The sequence below is a fragment of the Leiobunum rupestre genome, chromosome 6 (genome assembly GCF_980474605.1).
Source record: "Leiobunum rupestre chromosome 6, qqLeiRupe1.1.hap1, whole genome shotgun sequence".
Classification (NCBI taxonomy): Eukaryota; Metazoa; Arthropoda; class Arachnida; order Opiliones; family Sclerosomatidae; genus Leiobunum; species Leiobunum rupestre.
In genome coordinates, this window is record NC_143389.1 from 43,818,976 (window position 1) to 43,845,373 (window position 26,398).

The window sequence follows — 26,398 nt, forward strand, 5'->3', positions numbered from 1 at the left end:
TATTAAGTAAACTATAGCATCTACAAAATCCACTTCGCATTGACTACTTTAATTCGATTACATAAACTATACGTGCCGAATTATATCCTACCACATTATTCTTTATGCCAATAGAAGTTGACATTTTAAAAAATCGTGATAAATAGAGAGAAAAAAGTTTTTTTATTTTATTTTTAAAGTCCACGTTAATTTTCCTCCGGTATACGTACATGCCTGTATAGAATTTCTTTCGGCTTTTATAAAATGTATATGTTTATCGGGATAAAAGCGGATTTCGCCTCCAGGGATGCTCCGAAAACTCTGATTGTTGGAAAGTTACCGTTTTCGTTAGGTTTTAGGATTCTTCTACAAAGTTAGTAGGGATGGTGGGTGGAATTTTTTCCTAACAGTGGCTCCATCTCGTAAGTGTACGTGAAAAATTTCGAAAGAGTACCGCGTGGGCGTCGTTCTAACAATGGCCGGGCGACGCCGTGCGGATAATTCCACGGAGGCCTCGGGATAAGCGCTAAACTACAAAGCGAAAACGACAAGGGGGTTAAAAAGAGAGACTCCTTTGATTAGCGGATCTAACCGACTATTAATTAAGAAGGAAACCCGTCTGAAGTGGCTACCTCTTCACTTTTGAAGAGAAAGTTTCTCATTAATAAGATTCGTTTTCCTTGTGATCAAAATCGGTCAAAAAAAATAGGTAAATTTTTCGACGTAATTGGAAATTATGATTAAAGCGCGCTTAAGACAAAAGAACCGAGTAAATAAAAATTAAATCCAATTTTTGAGACTTAGCAAACACGAGGGGAAAAGCTAGTAGTAGAAGGAAAGTGAGGGTGTGGCATCGATCCCGGGTTCGGGTTTGGGTTCGGGATCGAAATCCGGGATTTAAGGGATGAAATGGGGGTAAAATCATCGAAAAGTCAATGTATTTAGGGTATTTCTCGCGACGATTTGTTTTCCCGTATATCAACATATTGTGTCCAGGCCAACTTGTTCATTTATCTACGCTTATCTCGAAAGATACTTGAACGTATATCTTATCAAGTTTTATCGTACGGAATAAGTTGAAATGATGTAAAAATTGATAACCTAGGCGGCGCGTGCGCAGATTCCCCGGGAGGCGCGGTTAATTTGAATTGAAGTGTTTTGACGTCATGGAATATTTGTTGTTAAAGTAGAATGGAAATATTTTTAAACTTCATTTTAATAGCATTAACGCGTAAGTAGTACTTAAATATGCTTAACACTTGAACCTATCTCACGAGTATTTCAAACGAATATTTTAAGTATGAGAAACGTATTGTTCTCAAATGATACTTGAATATACTATAAAAGAGGTTGTATAGCGTTGTAGGAGGTCATTCCACGGTTAACTGCGGTAGCTATATTCAAGATGCCTAAAGCCCAACATATTTGCCCTACGTGCGCGAAAAGTTTCACTACCAAGTCCTCCTTAAATCGGCATGTTAGAGAAGTACACGGTGATAGACATACGTTTGTCTGTGAAGTATGTGGTAAGAATGTTGCTAGATTGGAACATTTCAAGAGCCATCAACGAACTCATGACTTGAACGCACCCGGCCCTTCCGAACCCATGGACCTGTCTCGCACACCGTCACCAATGCAACGTTCGCTAGCATCTTTCCGTCCACCATCGCCATACCGTCCACCTTCACCTAGTCTGCTTCAAGAAATTCAACTGGAATCTATCCAACCATCTACAGCGGATTTACCCAACAACCCAACGCCATCACCTGTTCCCGCCTCATCAATACTTGATGAAACACCACCAGCATCTCCAAGTATGGTCCAGGCCTTGAATGATACGTTAGCATCTATCCGTTACAATGCTGAAGACTATGATATTGATGCGGGGATGTTTATCGGACGTTACCGAGCCGCTTTCAGTAAATTTCTAATGGAAAGACTCACCAGTAAACGTGGAATTAAATGGTTCCTACTCGTAAGATCGGTTTATATGAGACCTTTAGGGGGTGAGGAACAAAGAGCGGAAGTACGACCCTATTTCCGGAGCACTATGCAAACAACATTAACGCCCGATGTCATTGAAAGCCAGCTGAATGAATGTCTTGAAACAATACAGTCAGCAGCGGAAAACTTTGAAGCGACAGGTATGTACTAAAATTTATAAGTTATATTTTGAACTAAAACATTATATTTTTGATAGGATCGGGTTGGGTAATTGACCGTGTTCTGTATGTAGAATTAAATGTAGCATCTTACCAACCGTTGCGAGGGTCATCGTATATGGAACTACCTGAAAAACTATCTCGACGTCACGCGATTCTTAATATTAGAAACGAAAATGACGAGAAATGTTTTCTCTGGTCAATTCTCGCTAAACTTCACCCAGTTCCTCGGACTCAAAACGCTAATCGTGTTTCCAAATATACACCTTATGAAAATGAACTTGATACCAGTGATATATCTTTTCCTTTCAAATTAAACGCTACGGAACTTAAAAAATTTGAATTAATGAATAATTTATCAATATCTGTGTTCGGCTTTTCGGGAGACATATTCCCTCTTTACGTAAGCGCTAACAAGTGTTGTAAGGAAAGGGAGGTTGATTTGCTATACATCACCGACGAAACTAAAGATATTGACGATGGGAATAGACATTACTGTCTTATACGAGACCTAGGAAAACTGCTACAGCATCTAACAAAACACAGAAATACAAGTTATTATTGCAGGTAATTTAGTTTCCAATATATTAGTTTGAAATATACTAATTATTTTCTGTATTAGAATGTGTCTTCACCGATTCAGTGGAAGCAACGCTGAACAGCGACGTGATGCGCATATCGAAGAATGCGCCACTCACGGCGTCCAAAAAACAGTTTTCCCTACTAAGAAGAAGACGGTTTATTTTGATAAATATGAGTGGACAGAAAAGGTAAAAATAAAAATTATTTAATTTAACTCTTAATGAAATGAAATTATTAGGTGCAGTATGTATTTTACGCCGATTTTGAAGCAATCCTACCGAGAGTTCAAGGATGTGATCTAGATCCCGATATAAATACCAGCAAAGTAAACATGCACATCAGCTGCGCGTATTCGTGGGTGTTTGTTGGACCTGACGGTAAGTTATTTGACAAAATTCCCTTTTAGATATATTACAATAGGATACTTATAGGTGTACCTGTTCGAACCGATTGCTATCGAGGACAAGATGCAACTCGAAGATTTCTGGAGTCTATTCTGGAATTAGAGAAGGAGTTGATGGAACTCATTGAGACAAATGTACCAATGATTATTACCCCGGAGGAGGAGGAACAGTTTCAAGCTGCTACGCATTGCTACATTTGTCAGAAGCAGCTAAATCAGGGAAATATGCCCGCTGTTCGAGATCATTGCCATTTCAGCGGCAAATATAGGGGGCCAGCGCATAACGTCTGTAATCTTCAAAAGAAAGTTCCAGAATTTATCCCTATTTTCCTTCATAACCTTAGCAGGTGAATTTATTAAGTTAATTAACCAGGAAATAAACCTAATAATAATAAATCTTCATAGATACGATTTACATCTTATATGTCAGGAGATTGGTCATTTTAAGGAACAGACACTTGACTGTATTCCTTCCACTAGCGAAAATTATATTTCGCTGAAACTAGGTAAAATATATTTAATTATGAATTTAACCTTAACATTAATTTTATTGTTTTTTAGGGAGATTTCGGTTTTTAGACTCTTATCGATTTCTAAGTGATAGCCTCGATGCTCTAGTATCTAATCTCGTTTTGGAAGGAGCCAGTAAATTCCAGATTGTTAAGAAATATTTTGAAAGTGAGAAAGTTCAACTGCTTTTGCGGAAGGGGGTCTACCCATACGAGTATATGGACGATGAAAAGAAATTTGACGAGACGATGCTGCCACCTAGAGAAGCGTTTTTCAGTTCATTGAAAAATCAAAATATTTTAGAATCTGATTATTTACACGCCCAAAATGTTTGGACAGCGTTTAATATTCAAACATTAGGTAAAATTACTATAGTATAAATATTTCAAATCTCTTAACCTCGGTTTTCGTAGGGGAATACACCGACCTCTATGTGAAAAGCGATGCGTTGCTCTTAGCCGACGTTTTTGAAAATTTTAGAACATTATCTATAACCCATTATAAATTAGATCCCGCTCACGCTTACACCGCACCAGGTTTAGCCTGGCAAGCAGCTTTGAAGATGACCGATGTTCGCCTCGATCTCATACTTGATATAGATCAACACTTATTTATTGAAAAGGGTAACGCTTTTGTGATATTTTAAATATTATTGTATTTACATTGAATTTTTAGGGATTCGAGGCGGTGTTTCAATGATCTCAACTCGTTATTCTGAAGCGAATAACAAATATATGGCCGACACATATGATTCGTCTAAAGAGAGCAGTTATATATGCTATTTAGGTAATTTACATTTTTAAAAAAATAAATAATTTTTTTTATTTTTATTTTTTTATTTTAATTATTTTAATTTTAATTATATTAATTAACTTAATTTAACTTAATTGAAGATGCTAATAATTTGTACGGTGCTGTTATGTGTGAACCACTACCGCTAGGCGACTTCCAGTGGGTTCAGGAGGATGATTTGCAAACACTCAGTGAAAATATTCTGAGTATTCCCAATAACGTTGAAAACGGATACATTTTAGAGGTAAATAACAAGTGTTATAATTATTGAATTATATTTTTAAAGAATTGTTTCCTTTGCAGGTGGATCTTGAATATCCTCCAGAGTTGCATGACTTACATAACGATCTCCCAGTAGCGGCGGAATCTAAAGTTATTACACATGATATGCTATCTCCATACTCCAAAGATCTCTTAGGAAAATTAAATATTAAGGAGAATCAAAGTCTACCAAAACTTCTTCCTAATTTAAATAATAAAGAGAAATACATAGTACATTACCGCAATTTAAAATATTATGTAGAATTAGGTTTGAAAATAACCAAGGTTCATCGAGCTCTAACCTTCACTCAAGGAAAATGGTTAGAAAAATATGTTAGATTCAACACTGAACAGAGGAAATTATCCAAGAGTTCATTTGAAAAGAATTTCTGGAAACTAATGGTTAACTCTGTTTTCGGGTAAATCAATTTAAATAATTTATTGCTGTTTTTTCCCTTACTTCATTTAATTCTTTAGAAAAACAATGGAAAATTTACGGAAGCATATAAATTTCGAGTTGATTCATAAACCAGAAAGAATGTTAAAAGTTACAAGTTCCCCGCAGTTTGAACACTTTACCATCTTTAATGAAGAGTTAGCCGGCGCTCATAAGAAGAGAGCTAAAATTGTTCTTAACCGGCCTATATTTACCGGATTCACCATTCTAGATTTATCCAAGGAGCTCATGTATCGGTTCCATTATGGATTCATAAAAAATACGTACGGGGACAAAGCATCACTATTATTTACAGACACTGGTAATTTAATTTAATATGCATTTTTTATTTAAATAGTACTAATATATAAAATATTTACAGACAGTTTAACGTACAACATTAAGACGGATGATGTTTATAAAGACTTTGAAGTTCATAAAAACCGCTTTGACTTCTCTGATTATCCACCTTCGCATTTCCTTCATTCTAATCAGAATAAAAAAGCTCTCGGTTATTTTAAAGACGAGACAAATTCGCAGTTAATTCAAAGCTTTGTAGGACTTCGTCCAAAGCTTTATTCTATTAAATTGTACGGGGAGTCTAAGACCGCTGAAGAGATAGAAAAGGAGTTGCGATTGGGGAAATCTTTAGAGTCAATTTTAAACCATAAAAAGGTTTGTAAGGGCGTTGCCATGAACGTTATTAGAAACGTCATCCGCCACGAAGACTATGAACGTTGTCTTTTTAATCAAGAAACCATGTCAGCCGAGATGATGCGTATAGCTAGTTTCAAGCATGAACTATTTACTATAAATACTAGAAAACTTTGTTTATCACCAAATGATGATAAGAGATACATTCTACCCTGCGGGGTTCGTACATTAGCGCACGGTCATAAAGATATTGAAAAATTATAATGAATGCTTGTATTTATGTATATATAAAAAAAAAACTGCTATTGCTATAAATTGTAAAAAATTATTTTATTGAATACATTTTGCACATAAACTCTTTAATCATTTTATCGTTTACATATTTATCTTTCTTAAACCTAGACACAATGTTATACATTTCTATTCCTTTACACCTGTTTATAGCAAAATAGATACAGAATGCTCCACACGTATTACTAGAATTACTCTGTAATTGATTAGAATTAAAAGTTACAGTTTTACTGTTTCGTTCAATAAAGTCATTAAATTTAAAATAATCTGGCGGGTTTCCAAAGGAATCCATGAATTCACAATTTTTATGTTTAGAAAAATATATTAGAACCCAGTGTTCTCCAGGTTCAGCACTCGTATCGGTATTTACAATAAATAGAGAAGGGAATATTTTTACGTATTTAGGTAGCTTGTCAGCCGCGAACACGCCTTGAAATATACTTTTAGTACTTAAATCTTTTTCAAGTATTTTAGTTATCTGTAGCGAATCCATTAATTACTGTAATCGAAAATCACGGTTCGATTTTTATCAATTTCAATCAAATTTTGAAACTCGGCGTAAATTAGAATGGAAATCGTCTCCGGTAACGGTTTTGCAAATTTTAATTCTAATCTCAGGTTACTGTTTTTTACAAGATGCAAGTGATTAGCGTTGTTATTAAGATCCGAGGTTAAATTGTACGCGAATAAACAATTTCCGTTAGGGTAATCTTCCCGACTTATCTGATTCCCTTCATCTACGTTCCACTGATTAGTTTGAATGAAAAGATTGCAATACGCTTGAATATATAGATTTTCCTCAAAGTTTAGAGATAACGCCTTATGAGGGACGCTGCTACCGTCAATGTACAATCCAATGCTTGATAAATCGAAATGTTGAAAGTTGTACGGGGATTTTTTCAAATCTCCTAGAAACGCTTTTTGTTCCACAAACCCGATAACAACTTTCTTAGGTGCTTGTCCGGTAAATAAATGATCTTGCACACTAGCCATAAGTCCAGCGGGTATAGAAAATGAGGTGCACTCCGAACGAGTTACAGGATATTTAGCGGTTCCATATTGTAACGCCTTGGCTTGAGCGAGCGATAGTTCCGGTATCACTTTAACTTTCCTCAGATAAAGGGAAGCTGATAAAATCTCCACTTTACATTTTACGTCGGAATGAACGCAAAAAGCTGCTCTATTTTTATCGAATTTAAATTTCAAATCAACCATATTTAATAAAAAGCGTGGTTGTTGACATAAATCAGTATGGACTACGCCTAACAAGTCAATCGCCCCTTTTTGCGCTAAACTCGCTCGTTTAGAGAAACCATCGTTATCGAAAAATGAATCGAACTTTCCAGGCGTATCCCGATAGAAAAGTGAACTCGTTAAATAACTTTTTTTCGCAGAATCTCCGAACGTTAATAAAGTTTGTATCATACTTTTATAAGCGTAATTTTGACTGGAAGGTGTTACTGATCTTTCATTAAGAAATACGTGGACGTCGCTAAAAAGCGAATGAAGAAACAAATTCTCGGGGGCGATATTGTCAGCTGGAGTTCCGGCGGCCCCACCCGCAACACCTGGAACCGCGGGTTGCGGTAGTTGACCATTATCTTTAGTTACCTTAACTCGAACGTGCAGCAAAGTTTGTGAAAGGTCTATATACGTTTCAGAGTTACCGTTGATAGAAAATGTAATTGATGCGTTATCAACTATATTTGATATTGGATTATACTCAACCCATTCTCCACCAATAATCGAAGATTGTGTCATAGGTACTTGAAACAAATCTAGCTCGGAATTTATACACTCAACTGAGTGCGGGTGTAAAAGGGACATTATGAGAATATATCGGAACGTTTAGGGAACCGTCCTTTCGCTATCCTGCCTGCTGTTGAAATGGCGCTTTTCGATTGAGTTCGTTTCCTTTTATTTCCGGAACCCGTCATTCTTTTAATATGATCCGTAGCTGAAGATGTTAGTCTCATGGCTTCATCAGCTGCTGAAGCTAAAGTTTCCCTTCCAGCGTTAATAGAATGCGATTTAAGCGCTGTTTTAATTGGGACTCCGCTAACAACATCGGTCGCTACTTTCGCTCCGGTACTTAAAAGTTTTTTTCCCAAGTAAGTAGCGCCTTTCTTCAGTAAAGGTACCGCGAATCTAAACGCTGAAGATAATATATTTCCTAGTCCATGTCCTCTTTGCACGGCTAAACCTCTATATACAGGTATTCCACCGAAACCAACCTGGTTTAAATAGTAACTTTCATAATCAGTTCTTGAAGGTGAATATTCAGACCTCATGATGTTAACTGTTCGCTCTCTTAAGCTAGAATGAAGGTGTGTCCTGAATGATTAAAGGTTTATAGTGAAGTCCACATTTTACGGGGTTTAAAATGTAATACAACGTGAGCTTTTCCACTATGAAACTGTATTGGCTCACCTAAATCATCTGTTATATTAATCTCTATAGTCTTAATATTATTACACACGACTGGTAGGTAATGAGGTTGTGAAAATATTTTTGTAGTTGTTTTCCCATTAGACTCGGCTTTCTCTTCGACGCTTATGATTCTTAATAGAGGTGCTAAACTATCCCCAACAACGCTATTTTCAACCAGATCGGAATAAACGAATAAGGAATGTAACCCAGCGTTCATATCAACTGGGTAGGGGGTTATCATTGAATTTAAAATGGTGAAATCATTATCTCTTCTATCCTTAAAACCTAGTAAAATCGATAGATCGGGGCCAATTACAGCTCTGATTTTCGGTTGCAATTTAACTTTAATTCGATTAGAATAATTTAAATAAGCGAATGTAACTTGTTCTTCTTCTTGGTTGTGGACGTTCATAACATGTAATAGTTCTTCCGGAGTTTTATAAAAACCCGCGGGAACTTCAATTATTTTATCATATTCGAGAGGGTCTTTAACTAGAGGGTTATCAGTCATTTTATCATATTCGAGAGGGTCTTTAATAACCAATAGATTAGGTTTTCGAACGTTATGCCATGTCCGAGGATAGCTTATTTCCGCTAACCCAACTTCGTACTGTTCCTCAAATCTTAACGGTTCAGCTAAATACGTTCGAAATTTACCAACGCTATTATCTTGGTAATATAATGACGAGGAATCTGAAGGTAGCGTTACGTAAAAACTCATTTTAAATCCACTTCTTGTATCCAAGAATTAAATGTAGGGTCGTAATCTTGCCACTTGACATACAGTTCTACGCGACCGTCCGATTTTTTCCTCTTTTTTATTACTTTTTCGATTATGAAGTAACAGTCTTTTAAATCTCGACCAACAATCTGAACCTCCTCTCGATAGAATACTCCTAAAATGGGGTTAGAATTTAAATCCATCAGCTTATATACAGGTGGGTCACGTGGTAGTCTCTCAGCTATTTTAAACAATTCTGTAGTAAAATTCGGGTTATATTTCTTATCGAAAATTGATAAATTTCTACTTATTCTACAAATATCTCCAATTTCAAACGCGTATGTTAACGGAGGAGAAAAATTTACCGAACCGTAAAGATTTTTCCATATTTTAGCAGAGTTATCTAGAGTAACTTCCGCGGGTTTACATTTAATTGATCTATGATAACTATTGTTATAAGCGTTTATAATATCATCTAAAACGTCGATATATTTAAGGGTGTTATTCTGCGTGAAATAGCGATATAAACGAGATTTAAAACTTCTAATGAATCTTTCAATAATGGACGCTTTCATTTCCGATCGGGTAGCGAAAAATTTAATGTTCCTTCTTTCTAATTCACTCTGCACTTCTTGACAGACAAATTCGTTTCCATGATCACTTTGAATTCTTTTCGGTTGACGGCCTTTTTCAAAAACGTTACGTAACGCTTCTAAAATTGTTACACCTTTCTTATTTTTAACCGCTACAGCCATAGCGTATTTGCTAAATATGTCGATAATACATAATACGTAGCGAGATCCTGAATTATATTTAGACAGCTTCTGAAAATCTGCCAAGTCCGCTTGCCACTGTTCGTCAATTCCATAAACAATAGTTCGATTTCGTTTGAATCGTCTTCTAGCAGGTTTATGCAGCGTATATGTATCCTGCTTTATTAGAAATTGTTTTACTTTTTCCAATGAAACCTTTAAACCTTTATGTCGAGCTGAATTATAGAGCGCTTGAACTCCAGCGAATGACCCTGGGTCTGCGGGGTTAGTATAGATCTGCTCAAGTTCTTTCTCCATATTGGGTAATATTTTGATGTAATGGCATGTAACGCCAAAAAAGGAAATTAAATAATTCTAATATTATAATAACTATGATAATTAATACAGCTGTGATAATTTTCGGTGATTTTGAAAATGATTGTGATAAATAGGCTAAAAGTCCTAAAGAGACCGTTTCTGTACAACCTTCCATTGTAGGCTTATACTATGAAATGAGAACAAAATTATCAGGTTAATATATTTTATTTAGTATGTATCCAAGATCTTAGAGGACTAGGTGAAGATGATGATAACATTGAACTACTTGGTGGTGTATGAAATACAGCGAATGTTTTTAACAGTGTCAATCTTACAGGATTTTTAATTAAACGTTTTGAAATATTTGACTTATGAATGCCCTCGTAAAACTCTGTAACTCCTATAGGATCAATCGCTGTTCCAGGCGTTTTTCTCACAGCGTCATACAAAAGATCGATTATATTAGATCCTCCAATCACTTGTCCTCGAATAGAAAGCTCTCCTGAGTTAGTCCATCTAATATATCTCGGATCTTCCGTAGTCGCTCGGTATAATGAAATCGCATCACTAACATAAGTTGCAGGTAGAGAATAAGATATTTGCGCGAACCAGGTTTTAGGCCGTTCAGAGTTTTCAATAACGGGAGAGATTTGCTCTTTACGTACGTAAGTTAACCGTCGTTGGAGAGTTTGATTGTATAATGCTAATTTCTCTGATTCGTTTAAATCTGGATTATCTAGAATAGATTTCATTTCATCATCGAGTGTCTTCTCTTTTTGAAGTTCAGGTGTTTCTTCTGTTTTGGAAGGTGGAGTGTTTTTTAATCTCTCCATTACATCTTCAGGTACTAGAAGCATTTTTCGAGCCATCATCGGTTTATAGCTCGGCTTATTGCACTTCCGGCGACTGAGCTAACGATAGATAGCAGTGGCGCTAATAAAAATGGAAGAAAACCACCTTTTTGTACCAGTATCTTTCGTCGTTTTGATATAGGATTCTTCTTCGACACGTTTCGTATAACCGCGCTATGTTTCTTTAACCGCTTACGATGACGTTCTGACAGTTCAATTGTTCCGTGTAATACATTTATACAACATTCAACGAGAGCCAGTATAGCTTCCTTGCTAGCGTATTTAATAGCTGTCTTTCTTTGATTTAGATTACAGGATGTCAGGAAACGTAGAAAGTCTAGGTTTTCCTTTACTCGTTTTGAGACATCCATTTAGAGATTTTCTTAGCCTTTCTTAAAGCGCAATGAACAGTTTCGGAATGAAAAGGGCAGTTTAATTCAACGTCTTCTAGTTCTGATAATTTAGGACAACCGGTATCTTCGATGTTAGTTACTGGAACACCGAGGAGTGTCGATAATACTGCAGCTTTTTCTAAACCTTTGGTGAAAAACGAAGTAGCTTTTTCCGCTATCTGATTGCAAATGTCACGTCTCGTTCTGTAAGGACGTTCGCCGTCATCCCATCGAAGATGACAAATGTTATGAGATATCCATCTGCATTGTCTTTTATTTTCGTTTGAAAGCTCTTTGAAAGGGCATGGAGATTTGAAAGTAAACACTTCCGATTCTTCAGTTTCTAATACTACGTAAGCTAATTCTTTAATAATCCACTCTCGATTAACCCTAAAAAAATTCCCTTCTATAATACACTTCATTTTGGAATAAAGACAGCCGATTCTTCACCCGGTATTAAACCTGTTCGTAGTAAATACTGATCTGGGGTGTGAGGTTTCAAGTCAACTAATAAATACCCAAATTTCCGTGACGTAGCTTGTTGAAACGCATCAATAACGTATTTGCTATTGGTTGGAGATATCTGCCTCGCGAGATGATAAATTGTTGATTTATCTCGTGGTGATTTAAAAATAAATAGATAATGAGCATTTAAATTTAAAGTTCTTATTTCTTTTCCGGGGTAATAAAGGTTTTGCATTAAAATTAGTACGGAGGTGTTTCTGTGATGAGATCCACGAATAAATAAATTAGTTACATCTTTATTATTAGATATCTCGCATAACAAATCGTCTAAAATAACTAAATTCCTAATTTGCGGGTTTAATATATTAACATCGAGTAACCCTTCGTGAAACTCGACTGAAGGTGTGTGTTCTAATATTGATTGAAATAGTTTCGGCTGATACTCGGTATAACACCATATTATCCTCTCCGGAGGAGGGGATATACAGGTCTTCTTATATTGAATCAACCGTCCCACCAGGAATGACTTTCCGCATTGGGTGGACCCGGCTACAAGCCCATTCATTGGATGTTGTAAGCTTAAATCCATAATGGTAAATGAGAATCGGAACATTAGTGCAATCAATTTTATTAACTTTTTAACAAGTTTTTAGCATTGCATATTATTAGTGACATTATATTATTTAAAATTTCTTTCGACAATTCACAGCGAATAGTAAACATTTCAATAATATTTTCACAATCTACCGACATAATTATTTCATAAAAATGCAAATCTACGCGCTTAGAATAATCCGTCATGATACAATCATGCTGGAGTTGAGATGGATGATCAATTTGACAGCCATTGCACGCTTTCTTAAGAGCTTCGTGTAATTGTTTAATTACAACGTTAGTCATCGCCTCCTTTATTTCCTTGATTTTCTTTAAACACTTCTGAATAGACTTGTACTGGTCGAGGAAATTCAACCAAGAAGATTGAGCGAAAGCTACCCCCTCTTTAGTCGGTAACAGTTTTCCATAGTTTACTCCATAACCATGGTACATTTGTCTAACATCTAAAACCTTTTGTTCGGCAAATCTATGAACCGAAAACCGTTTAGTTTCAGAACCTGTGAAAACCCACGAAGTTTCAGCTTCGTTATTGAAATAAGCTTCAATGGCATCTTTCTTTGTCCATAGCTCTTGCAGTTCCGCTTCTGTTAGTTTGATACCCTTTGTTAAATCTAATAGACCGCAGTAGATGGTTTCATCTGCATAAACGATTAACCCTTTGTCAGCAGACACAGGAAATGAACAATTCCTATAAAATAAATACATTAAGACAAAGTTAAGAATTATCACTGAGTATTCCTACTTACATTTTAAGGTTCCTCGAAGTCACTTCCAATACAATTCAGATGGTGAACTTTCTAAATATGGTCTTACTATTATACGGTTTTCCCTTTTTATACTCTGAAATTATTTATCTTCGATATCTTATTTTTTAAAATGGAGTTTAAAATTAATTCCATTCTACGTATACGCATTTTGAAGTGTATCGCGTTACGTATATAGGAATTTACCCGGTCCTCATACGGAATCACGTGTACAATTACAATACTTGAGAACGATACGTTTCTCATACTTAAACTTTAGATATTCGTTTGAAATACTCGTGAGAAAGGTTCAAGTGTCAAGCATATTTAAGTACTACAATGATATTAAAATTAAGTTTAAAAATATTTCCATTCTACGTCATTTTAACAACGAATATTCCATGACGTCAAAACACTCAAATCTATGTTTTAAATTCAAATTAACCGCGCCCCAATCCGCGCACGTTAACCGCGTCCCATATTCCATGACGTCAAAAAACTCTTAAATTCAAATTAACCGCGTCCCCCGGGGTAATCTGCGCACGCGCCGCCTAGGTTATCAATTTTTACATCATTTCAACTTATTCCGTACGATAAAACTTGATAAGATATACGTTCAAGTATCTTTCGAGATAAGCGTAGATAAATGAACAAGTTGGCCTGGACACAATATGTTGATATACGGGAAAACAAATCGTCGCGAGAAATACCCTAAATACATTGACTTTTCAATGATTTTACCCCCATTTCATCCCTTAAATCCCGGATTTCGATCCCGAACCCAAACCCGAACCCGGGATCGATGCCACACCCTCACTTTCCTTCTACTGCTAGTTTCTAAGGTAGGTAAAGAAAATTTAAATTTTAAACTGAGCTTTAAAAATAACTTTGTATTAACACCACTCGAGATACTAAGTGTAATATAATAAAGAAAAAATGGTAGTTTAATTTTATAAGAAGACCCTACAGAGACCCAAAAAACAGTCATGTCTGTCTGAGACGGCCATTTTCTCACGACATAATTATAATTAAAACAGCCCCCCATCTTTCCCGCTTAAAATTTCCATGTATAAAATATTATTCAGTTTTTAGTGAAATTTCTTTCTTTTCTCCTCTGATCTTAAGAGTGGCAGAAGGCTACGATGGCGGAGGGCCATAATAAATATTAAAACTTTATATTTTTTTTTCAGAGGAAGAGTTTTTGGAAGGCACATCGTATACTTTTTATTCCGTCGTTCCTAAACAGAAAACTCGATGATCCATCACTCCTACGGTTGAACTTTATTTGCGGACGTAAGAAAAATTCAAGCCGTAAAAGAGCGGGCTCATTTTCAACAGTCAACTTCGAATATCTCCTAACGCTCGTCATCCAACACCCATTCCGTCGTTCTCTTAAAAACTAAGTTTTCTGGGTCATTTTTTAGTTTTTTACTCGTATTCCACATGACATCGTGCCATCGCATTCCGTACGTAAGGCCCCCTTTGACGGCACTATCAGCTAACTACCTTACAGCCCTGGAAGTCGGTTTGTCCCGGCACCTCGAAGTGCGTTGGTTGGAACACTTCTACAGGGGCTATATCTATTTTTGACCTACTACTGCAATATAATAAAAAGAAGAATTTGTGTAAAGTAAAAGTTGATTTATAAGATGATAATTTTATCGATCATGTTAGTCAGGTCGCAAAACTTAAATTATAGAATCAAAACCCAAAAAATTATCGAATTTTCTCGAAAATTATAGTACACAACTAGGGCCAGTTTTGTGGTAGCACTTGATCATAGTTGGCTGTGACTCATATTTATTTTGTAGTTTCACGACCATTTTCGTTCCTACAACACGCTTGATTAGTCAGCCGATTTTGCGATTCTAAGAAGGTAAAAATCAAATACTCCAAGGAGGTTAATATTTTCTTTCTTAGCCTACTACGTGTAATATAACAGAATGGAAACTGCGTGTTCTTAAGTTAACAGAAAATAACTTTCTAATATTTCTTTAATTTTGGCGCAAATATCGGAAATATAGGAAAATTATCGCAAAAAAGTACGCGATTGAAATTATAGTACGGAGAAAATTGAAAGGTAAAATTATCGAAATGTACTATAATTATAGTACGGTTGGCAACGCCGAGTGGGAAGTAGAAAGTGTAACTGCCAACTAAGCAACGTAGGCGGAATGATATCGTAGCAGAAAGCTTATTTATCCACGTATAGCGGCAAAGTTGATAATAGAGTACATCTATAGGAGAGATAAAAAGAAGAGCTATTGGTATGCGCCTTCCGAAGTCCTCAGCTAGCAACAACATCAAGCTCCATTATCAGACGTGACTCGCGTGTTCTTGTTTTCGGACGGAGAGAGCTACACGTTAGTAGCCTTGTCGAAAGAAAGTGACTCGGAGGGCTAGCCTAAGAAAGGGGGATTGCGCGCGCTAACAAGGCTGTTATGTAGCTGACGATTGTGACGGCCAACTAAATAGAGGCCAGAAGCGGGACACAATTGGGGCCGTATCCCCAGAGAGCGCGGACACAGTCTTTCCTAACCCCAGTCAGTTGATGACCATTTGCTCAGGTTTTCCGATTGGCCAATCAAAGGGACAAAAAAGCAGCAGCGCGCATGACGGGGGGTAAGGCGTTCTACGTAAGAGCCCCGACTTATTCTTATAAGAATTGCGCGAAATTTGGCGATTATATTTGAAACAGACCTATACCGGGTTCGTACGAAAATTTCTGATCTAAAAGACTTTTCCAGGTTATCCATGACCAATTTTTGCGAATATTCCTGGTCTTTTTGGTTATATTTTTGGACATTTGTTTTTATTAGTTAAGGTCAAAAATTCTTTGTTAATGTGTGGTTTGGTTGACTAACTTATCCCTGACTTTCTACGAAATTATTTAAATCCCTGACTTATCCCAGACTTTCTACGAAATTATTTAAATCCCTGACTTATCCCAGACTTTCTACGAAATTATTTAAATCCCTGACTTATCCCAGACTTTCTACGAAATTATTTAAATCCCTGACTTATCCCAGACTTTCTACGAAATTATTTAAATCCCTCACTTATCCCAGACTTTCTACGAAATTATTTAAATCCCTCACTTATCCCAGACTTTCTACGAAATTATTTAAATCCCTGACTTTCTACGAAATTATTTAAATCCCTGACTTATCCCTGACATTTTTCCTCCATTTTACAGATCCCTGACATTTTCCCTCCACTTTACAGATCCCTGACTTATCCCGGTTCTGTACGAACCCTGCTATAATTCACTACAAGACGGCAATTGGTTATCCGACGGTGCGATTAAAAGGTAAGGAGATGGTAAAGTTTGCCACAAGGAAATAAAAAATGGAAGACTTCCAAGCTCGATTCCCGGAAAATACATTAATAGAAATTTCTATACTAGGCCGAAAGTTTTTAAACCGCGGACGGCGCGGAGAAATAGCGTATATATGAATATCTCCATCAAAGATACTCTTTGATGTAATATAAAATAGCCTTAGGGACTAAACTCGGAAGTAAGGTTTCCATCAATTATTAATCTACTGATCTAAAAGGGAAGTTATTTATTCCTCTAGTACTTTTCTCGTAGGACACCTGAAATATTTCAAAATGACAATGAATAATTTCTGATTTGACGATTTCCACTTACAAACGCAAACGTAAAAGCCCATAATTTATTCAAAGGAAAAAAGAACGAGAAAGATTTATAGTACAACGGATGTTTCAAAATGCTAGAATGTTTAAGCTAGGAGCAACAAACACAACACCCCACACAAGGAGAACGCAACCGGTCAAAAGTCGTAGATTTTCTTGCGTACGTTTTTCATTGGCTAGACGCTTTAGCGCCTGCTGCCGTCGGAAGGGGAAAATTCGGAAATTGTCTTCCCCCCCGCCCGTAAAACGTTCATCGTAAAGGCTCGTGACGCTCGTCCAATGAAATTCGTACACAACCCTTCGTTAGCGTGTTTAAAGGCTAGCTCCGTTCTCCTTGTGTTTGTTGCTCCTAGGTTTAAGGAAATAAACAATAACGTTATGCCAAATAAAAGGAAAACTCGCGTAAAGGAAGTTCGGCAATCCACTAAGGCATCTCCGTCCGCGCGACTTATACTTGTAAACGTATATAGAGGAAAATAATGTTAGAGGAAGCGGACGTGAAGGAAAACCGTTGCCATGGAAACGCTTCGGTCAGCTTTGGTATTTTGTTTCCGGGTTTTCTTCCTATTCACTTACAAAAGAGTGAAAGAATGATGAAAGCAAAGCCCCGCCGAATAAAGTCCCAAACTGATCACAGTAAATAAAAAACACTTTGATCCTTAAATAAGATTTAAAAAAAAGTAACTAGCGCAGTTCTTTAAGCTTGAAAAAAAATCCGAATGTAGTGCCAATAAATTGTGTATCGGAAGAAATAATAAAACCAAATTAACAGTCCACGTTTTCCAGAAAATCGGTTTCGCGACTAAGGATGCTTCTAATTAAATCCGAATCTATACCAATTAGTCGATCTTCGAATTAAATGTGTTCGTCACCTTCAATAAATTAAAGCGACGTTAAAGTTTCGCCGATTTCGCCATAAGTGACGAAGATGGCGGAAAACTCTTTTAATAAGTTCAAAATCAACGGTGGCGAAGGATAAAGGTCGTAAATTGAAAATAGAGTCAAGGTTGACTAAAAAGGGGAATATAGAAAGAAGGTAGAGTTTCTTAAGAAACCAATTTCGCGGAATTACTCCCTTTTTCTCTCTCTTTTTTTAAGCCTTTCTATTTCATCCATTATTGAAGCGCCATTAGTTTCATTTCGGGCGCGAAAAAGTCGACCCCCCCCCCCTTTTCCCGGCTTACTTTGTTTTCCGCCGCACCATCCAGCGGTGACCTCACCGAGCGGCGAAAAAAAAAAGAGAAAATCTGGCTTCAGCTTTTCAATTGGCCGGGAAAACGTCCACTGTATGAGCTGACGACAAAAAAATAAAGGCTAGAAAGGAGGAGACGACTATGGCATACCAAATTTAGCAACGTCGTTTTCTTCATGAACAAATCTTAATACTTGACTCCGAAGTCCAAGGCCGGACGTACGGGTTACATCGAAGCGGATATTTCGCCTCGTATCCAGCCTTTGACGGAATGGACGGGTAACGCGGGATGGCAAGTATAGTTTAGCGACAGATGAGAAAAAGAAAAAGAAAAATACGTGATTCGTTTCCCAAAAACCCGAAATCCAGAAGCTAACCCCGAAAGAGGGAAAAGTAGAGGAAAGTAGTTTAATTAATTTTCAAGCGGGAACTTTTTCCAAAGCGCGTACGTGTTCCTCTAATTGGAAATGAAACTCGCGATTTCCAGAAAGGACACGGCTGCGCCAAAACGAGCTATAGGTCTACGTTACGAAATGTCTATAGGTCGTTTCAATTTCAATTACTGTCCGTAATTCCTCGCGTAGGATTATTTCGCTATTAATAATAATCAGCTAAGCTAATACCCGAGAAACCACACGGGCCTAAGTCAACTAAAGACTCGCGAAGCCAATTACAGGTGGTCGCGTAGGAGGATGGTGGCCAAGCTCTTCAAACCACGCCAGCTCCCTACACTTATTCTGACCGTTCACTTCAGTAAGTTTTTATGGAAAGGTGAAACCGAAAAGCTAGAGAAAAAAGTCCTCTAACAAGCATGGATAACTAACAAACTCAACGCGGAAGGAGTGGTACCGAGTTTTCACAGGGTTCGTACAAAATTTCCGGAATTAAATTCGCTGACATTTCCAGGATTTCCCAGACCAAATGGCCAAATATTCCCTGACCATTTTTGTAGAATGAATGAATGGTTTGAGGTTAAAATCTTAAAAAATATTTTCTTAAAAAAATTATTTGCCTGACTTTTTGGAATTATTTTTAAATTCCCTGACCTTTTGGAAACCTTTTAAAGTTCATTGACTTTTCCCTGACCTTTTAAAATTCCCTGACGTTTCCCTGACCTTTTGGAAACCTTTTAAAATTTCCTGACCTTTTGGAAACATTTTCAAATTCCCTGACTTTTCCAGGTCGTGTACGAACCCTGTTTCACCCAGTGCCACAAGCTGGGATCGAACCTGGCCCCTTTTGCTGCGAGGCGCGAGTGCTAACCACTTTGGCATCCCAGAACTATAACTTCGTCACCCCCACTAATTTGATTGAAGATTCCACGTAAAGAATCTTGTTTGGTGGAGAAAGTGAATTTAAATGTTTATGGGGTGTGATATTTTATTCCCGAGTCATACCGAAAGGGAGAGCTAGTTAAATTGCGAATCACCACCGACTGAAAAATGATAACTCGCGCGCTTAAGACTACGGAATAATTATAATCGAATCGAAGTTAAATTGAAAAAGTAAAAGAATATTTAATACAAAAAACATTTAAATGGTTGAGAAGGGTTACAAAAATATTTATAAATTTTTCCCATGAGCATAAAATACACAGTGATGCTCGCTCTATTTTGAAACCTCTTTTCGTCCCTCGACTTTCTTTATACAAAAGCCCAAAAAATACCCCGATTTCCAAGCAATGTGAAATCGGTCGGCCACCCGCACTTTTCCAGGTCCTGAGGACATTCAGAAAACGAACTGACCAAGGAGATTTGAAAATTTTCAAACGGCCAGCTCGCCTCCGACAACCCTAGAAAGGAATGCGGGATTCCCATAGCATTTGCACAATGGCTCTGCGCTCGACCTCAAAAGTAATCCCCAATATCCTCTTTCTTTTAAAAGCGAAAGGGTAGTAAATATACAAAACAAATTTAACGTTACACACACATAAAACACTGATATAAAAACGTCTTAACTCAATGACCAACTTCCAATTAGATTTACACTCAAGTAATAACGGACAAACAATTAAAATTGACACATATTTTTACATGGGGCTCATTTTGCAAGTTACACTCTTATTTTTTAGTATAGTATAAAGCTTCTTAAAACGGTGAAAACTTTATTAGGGCGCTCTATATTGCTTTTTCTAACTGATGCGAAGGGAAAGGTAGATTTAAAGGTAGACAAGAAAGGAGAAAGGTCGGGGTAGTTGCTTCCGTTTTCGCCTTCAATAAATTTTCGCCGTAGGATGATCGATCCGAACTTGGCGAGAGAGAGATAGAGAATAAGAGTCTAGGGCATTCTTAAGTTACAAATTGCATTACATCAAAGGACCACTTTCGGACCAAATTTCCCCCGCCGTAAACCGTCAAACTTCCTTTCATTTAAAAATAAGAAACCGGCCGTTCTTTCTTCGTAGGTACGTCGATAAGAGACTTCAGAATGACAAAACTAATTATCCCTTTAATTTTACAAACTGCGACGCGGTAGAGGAGAGCTACAAAGGTTAAAGATCAAAATATTTTGGACATACTGCCAAAATTGCTACTCTATCCATATTTTAACCATTCAAAATGGTACGATTGCCCCTATTAAAATTAACCTAAATATTTATAACAATTTCATAAATTTCGTACTATCATAAGTAACATAATAACAAGAAGTTCGACAATTAACGAGATTTACAACGAAACTGATTTTCATAGTTATTGCGTAATCAAGATGTTTTCTCGGCACAGAGCCCTCTAGTGTCTAAAATACGCGAGACTTCCGCTAAGCCGAAATATCATGCTAAAATGATAAAAATTTAAAAAGGTTTTCTCGGCGCCACGAGCTCATGTTTTTTTTATCACACATGATTCGCACGCGGGCTTCAAAACAAAGCCAAAGCCCCTCGCGACTCCAGAACGTGCTCTCCGATATTAGGCTTAAATTTGTATCAAAAAGTAGTCATCCAAAACGGTAAGTCGCGAGTCCAAGTCACAGCTTGAAGAGAGAATCAGTGCCAAAAAAAGTTCGGTTAGAAAATTAGCATTAAAGCAATAGGAAGTGTCATACTTATTGTTATTATGTTACTTATGGTATAAGGAAATACCGCTACAGTCGTTCGCGCAATGTTTTTGTTTCGGATTGGTAGGTTTCTTTCGCGATCGTTCATTGCTTCATAACATTGTTATTATGTTACTTATGGTACTATGAATAATGTATTTATTGAGACCATTGTTAGTGTTGCTAACAATCCCCCTCGTGCTTAAGAAGTACGTTCCTTTCCCCTAAACAAACATTCAAATCAAACCGGTTAACTCATTGGTTCCCTAAAACACCATTGAAGCGCGAGTCAGTAACGATTTTCCACCCCCATCCGTATCGGGGGAAAATTCGACATTGACGCCCGTTAATCATTTCAACATAATAATTCCCCCTAAATGTAAATAAATACTTTACTCAAACAATAAATTAATGAATACATTTCTTAAAGAATAAATTAATGAATAAACTTCTTAAAGAATAAATTAATGAATAAATTTCTTAAAGAATAAATTAATGAATAAATTTCTTAAAGAATAAATTAATGAATAAATTTCTTAAAGAATAAATTAATGAATAAATTTCTTAAACAATAAATTAATGAATAAATTTCTTAAATAATAAATTAATGAATAAATTTCTTAAAGAATAAATTAATGAATAAATTTCTAAAAGAATAATTAATGAATAAATTTCTTAAAGAATAATTAATGAATAAATTTCCTAAATAATAAATTAATGAATAAATTTCTTAAAGAATAAATTAATGAATAAATTTCTTAAAGAATAAATTAATGAATAAATTTCTTAAAGAATAAATTAATGAATAAATTTCTTAAAGATTAAATTAATGAATAAATTTCTTAAAGAATAATTAATGAATAAATTTCCTAAATAATAAATTAATGAATATATTTCTTAAATAATAAATTAATGAATAAATTTCTTAAAGATTAAATTAATGAATAAATTTCTTAAAGATTAAATTAATGAATAAATTTCTTAAAGATTAAATTAATGAATAAATTTCTTAAAGATTAAATTAATGAATAAATTTCTTAAAGATTAAATTAATGAATAAATTTCTTAAATAATAAATTAATGAATAAATTTCTTAAATAATAAATTAATGAATAAACTTCTTAAATAATAAATAAATGAATAAATTTCTTAAACAATAAATTAATGAATAAATTTCTTAAACAATAAATTAATGAATAAATTTCTTAAATAATAAATTAATGAATAAATTTCTTAAATAATAAATTAATGAATAAATTTCTTAAATAATAAATTAATGAATAAATTTCTTAAAGATTAAATTAATGAATAAATTTGTTAAAGAATAATTAATGAATAAATTTCCTAAATAATAAATTAATGAATATATTTCTTAAATAATAAATTAATGAATAAATTTCTTAAAGATTAAATTAATGAATAAATTTCTTAAAGATTAAATTAATGAATAAATTTCTTAAAGATTAAATTAATGAATAAATTTCTTAAAGATTAAATTAATGAATAAATTTCTTAAAGATTAAATTAATGAATAAATTTCTTAAATAATAAATTAATGAATAAATTTCTTAAATAATAAATTAATGAATAAACTTCTTAAATAATAAAATCATTAATAAATTTCTTAAACAATAAATTAATGAATAAATTTCTTAAACAATAAATTAATGAATAAATTTCTTAAATAATAAATTAATGAATAAATTTCTTAAATAATAAATTAATGAATAAATTTCTTAAATAATAAATTAATGAATAAATTTCTTAAATAATAAATTAATGAATAAATTTCTTAAAGATTAAATTAATGAATAAATTTCTTAAAGAATAATTAATGAATAAATTTCTTAAATAATAAATTAATGAATAAATTTCTTAAAGATTAAATTAATGAATAAATTTCTTAAAGATTAAATTAATGAATAAATTTCTTAAAGATTAAATTAATGAATAAATTTCTTAAAGAATAATTAATGAATAAATTTCTTAAATAATAAATTAATGAATAAATTTCTTAAATAATAAATTAATGAATAAATTTCTTAAATAATAAATTAATGAATAAATTTCTTAAAGAATAAATTAATGAATAAATTTCTTAAAGAATAAATTAATGAATAAATTTCTTAAAGAATAAATTAATGAATAAATTTCTTAAAGAATAAATTAATGAATAAATTTCTTAAAGAATAAATGAATGAATAAATTTCTATAATAAATTAATGAATAAATTTCTTAAATAATAAATGAATGAATAAATTTCTATAATAAATGAATGAATAAATTTCTTAAATAATAAATTAATGAATAAATTTCTTAAATAATAAATTAATGAATAAATTTCTTAAATAATAAATTAATGAATAAATTTCTTAAATAATAAATTAATTAATAAATTTCTTAAATAATAAATTAATTAATAAATTTCTTAAATAATAAACTAATGAATAAATTTCTTAATCTGGAATACAGGGACATCGCATTGAAGGGATGAAGAAATGAATAAAATTTTTTTTAAATCATTATTTCATCAAAGAAAAAATTAGGCTAGAGTTTGTTAAGAAACTCGATAAAATTGTTATCAGATTCAATAGGCCTTTCTATAAAATAAGCTACGCTTGCGTAACTTGTTATTATGTAGCTCATTCGCCACGAAATACGTAGTAGTTGAGTTTAGGTGATGCTTAAAAATAGGGTGCCTCGTCGAATTTACCCTTATGTCCAGGGCTTTTCGTAGTAAAACGTCATCGATACGTCACCCGTGACGCAGTAGCAACATCAAAACAAGAAAGCCAATGTTACTTTAGAGAAAGGCCTATTGAAATATTTGAGAGTGGGTAACTTTCCAGAGTTGGGTTTTTTCCATAGCTGGATCAGGAAACGAGCTAGGTTTGATACTGAATTGGAAAAAATACCATTTATTCAGTCTTCAAAACATACGCTACAAAACTCAAGTCGCTCTCCAAATGAGACACCCTTTCCAAAATCAAGCTTATTTCAATTCTGTTATTTTCAATTTTAGTTTTTTATAAAAATTAATCTTCATTACATGAAAGTTTGCCAATTATTCCGCGATCACCACCACAACTAAAATTAACCAAATTGTTTCAGACCGGTTAGTTCAAATAAAAGCTCTCCCACAAGCAAGGAACCAGTCCCAACGAAAAATAACCATAGATATAAGAAATTTATATAAAGGTCTAGATAAATTTCGGGGCGTCTAAGCCTAACATAAAATATGGAATTGACACCTAACAGACACCGAGGAAGGCACGTGACCAAGAGCGCGAGCTCTCTTAGCATTTTAGTACTAAGTGCTTGACCTTTCCGCAGGCCGTAGGCTTTATACACCATCTGTTGGTGACTTTTAGTATACTTTTTACCGATAAATAGCGTCTTATAAGGTTATCCAGCAGAAATTACGCGTTTCTGCTAGCTGTCACCTCCGTATTCACTCCCTTTGAAACATTTTATCTAGACCTTTATATATGTTTCCTATATCTATGAAAATAACCCAGAACCACCATTTCTTCAGAGTTGTCGAAATAAGGTTTCTGGCCCAGAATACCCTTCGGTACACCGTTGCTGGAATAACACAAGCATACGGTCTTTCAATTTCCCAAAAAGTCTGGTGTTGTTTTACGTCAGCAGTTCAGACTTTCTACTTAACGTATTAAAAGAGGGACTAGTACAACCTTTATTCGGCGAAGGTTTACTCCGTCGTACGACGCTCATAAAAGATAGAGTAACGAAACAACAAAAGATAACGAAGGTATAGCCGTGTTTGTTTCGCCAGCATGGCATATCGGCCAGATGACCGTCTATCAAAGAGGGGCCTTTTTCCCTCTGCCCTGTCGTACCAACCATACACTCGTGAATTGTGTATATGGCAATTTTCTTCCATCGTAAAAGAAAAGAAGGGGAAAATAAATGGAAGATGATAAAAAAGTGCGCAAGGGGGGTGGGGGAACCAGGTTAAGGGGGAGGAAAATAAAATAAAAACAATGGCAGCGGTGACGTTTATACCCGGAGTCGCCGGGGGTAAAAATTGACACCACTTTTAGGAATTTACCATTTTTGGAAAACAAAGAAAAAACGAGAGTCGATGGGGCGCTTCAAGATTTATATTCCCAGCTCTCCTAAAAAAACACAAGACGAGAGAAAATTCAAATGGAGAGAAAAACAGAAAGAGGTAATAAAAATTCTTTCCATCTCACACTGTCCCAAGAAGTTGAGTTTCCCTCATTATCCTTTGTTTTTCTCAAATGACACGCTCGGAAAATTCTCTAATTCATTATTTAAGAGAGGCAGCAAAACATGTCTTTCATTACGAATAAGCTACATTTTACCTCATTCAACCACGAATTTATTTCGAACGACTACATTTGACTGAACGCTGAAATTTTTTAAAACCTTTTAAATCCATGATGTGATAAATAATAATAAAAATAAAGTCTTTAAAGGAAGCATCTCATGGTAAGCTTTCGATGATCCCAGCGGTCTTGGTCAGGCACAACAACGTTAACAAAAACATTTTATTCGTTAACACTCTCCACAGTTTCGCCTCTCCATTCCCTTCTAAATTTAACTTCCCACTCCTGCACAATTGATAAAAAAAAACTTTCAATAAATTTTCATCTGAAATAATTCGACTCCGAATAAACAAGTTCTGGGTTTTCCCAATCTACTGTATGTTTAAAATCTGTGGCAATCAAATGTTTCGCGACACCATTTAAACTATCTTTTTTATTACACGCATATTTGTGCTCTTTTAATCTGACTTTCTGATCCTTTCTTTAAAGACTTTATTATTATAAATTTATCGGATGTCAATTTTGAATAGAATACGTGTCTCCATGAATCTATTTAACCCATGAAGGGTGTTTAAAAAAAATGCAAATATCGAAATGTTTTGGTGCACATTGATTTTCTTGTTCATTTTGGTGGGAAAATGTCCCAGGAAAAATTTTACGTAATTTCATTAATATTTAGGACTGCCTCAACGAGCTAAAGTTTTACCATTATAAACAAACCCATTTATAAGTAAAAAATAATTATGTTACTCAAATACTTTAAACTGAACGAAATATTTAATATTTATTACTTACTTAATTTTACACAGGGTTTATTATAGTAATAAGAACCGGTACACAATAAAA

General features: G+C 34.7%; 3 protein-coding genes across 5 annotated transcripts in view; 1 reads left to right on the forward strand and 2 right to left on the reverse strand.

The window, feature by feature from the left end:
* Nucleotides 1–26,398, reverse strand: part of LOC149941086 (tyrosine-protein phosphatase 69D-like) — a 440,950-nt gene that overhangs the window by 194,412 nt on the left and 220,140 nt on the right. The gene's annotated exons all lie outside the window — the stretch shown is intronic.
* On the forward strand, nucleotides 1,970–5,039 carry LOC149941087 (uncharacterized). The gene is made up of 12 exons (XM_090177491.1): nucleotides 1,970–2,123; nucleotides 2,180–2,708; nucleotides 2,764–2,911; nucleotides 2,962–3,100; nucleotides 3,155–3,473; nucleotides 3,532–3,632; nucleotides 3,688–3,996; nucleotides 4,050–4,259; nucleotides 4,312–4,422; nucleotides 4,530–4,672; nucleotides 4,732–4,983; nucleotides 5,028–5,039. The coding sequence occupies exons 1-12, from the start codon at nucleotides 1,970–1,972 to the stop codon at nucleotides 5,037–5,039; spliced, it is 2,427 nt and encodes an 808-aa protein (XP_090033617.1).
* LOC149941088 (uncharacterized) lies at nucleotides 12,683–13,371 on the reverse strand. The gene is made up of 3 exons (XM_090177497.1): nucleotides 13,361–13,371; nucleotides 12,747–13,302; nucleotides 12,683–12,691 (listed from the first exon to the last, which is right to left on the reverse strand). Coding segments are annotated over exons 1-3 (567 nt in total). The 5' UTR covers nucleotides 13,363–13,371.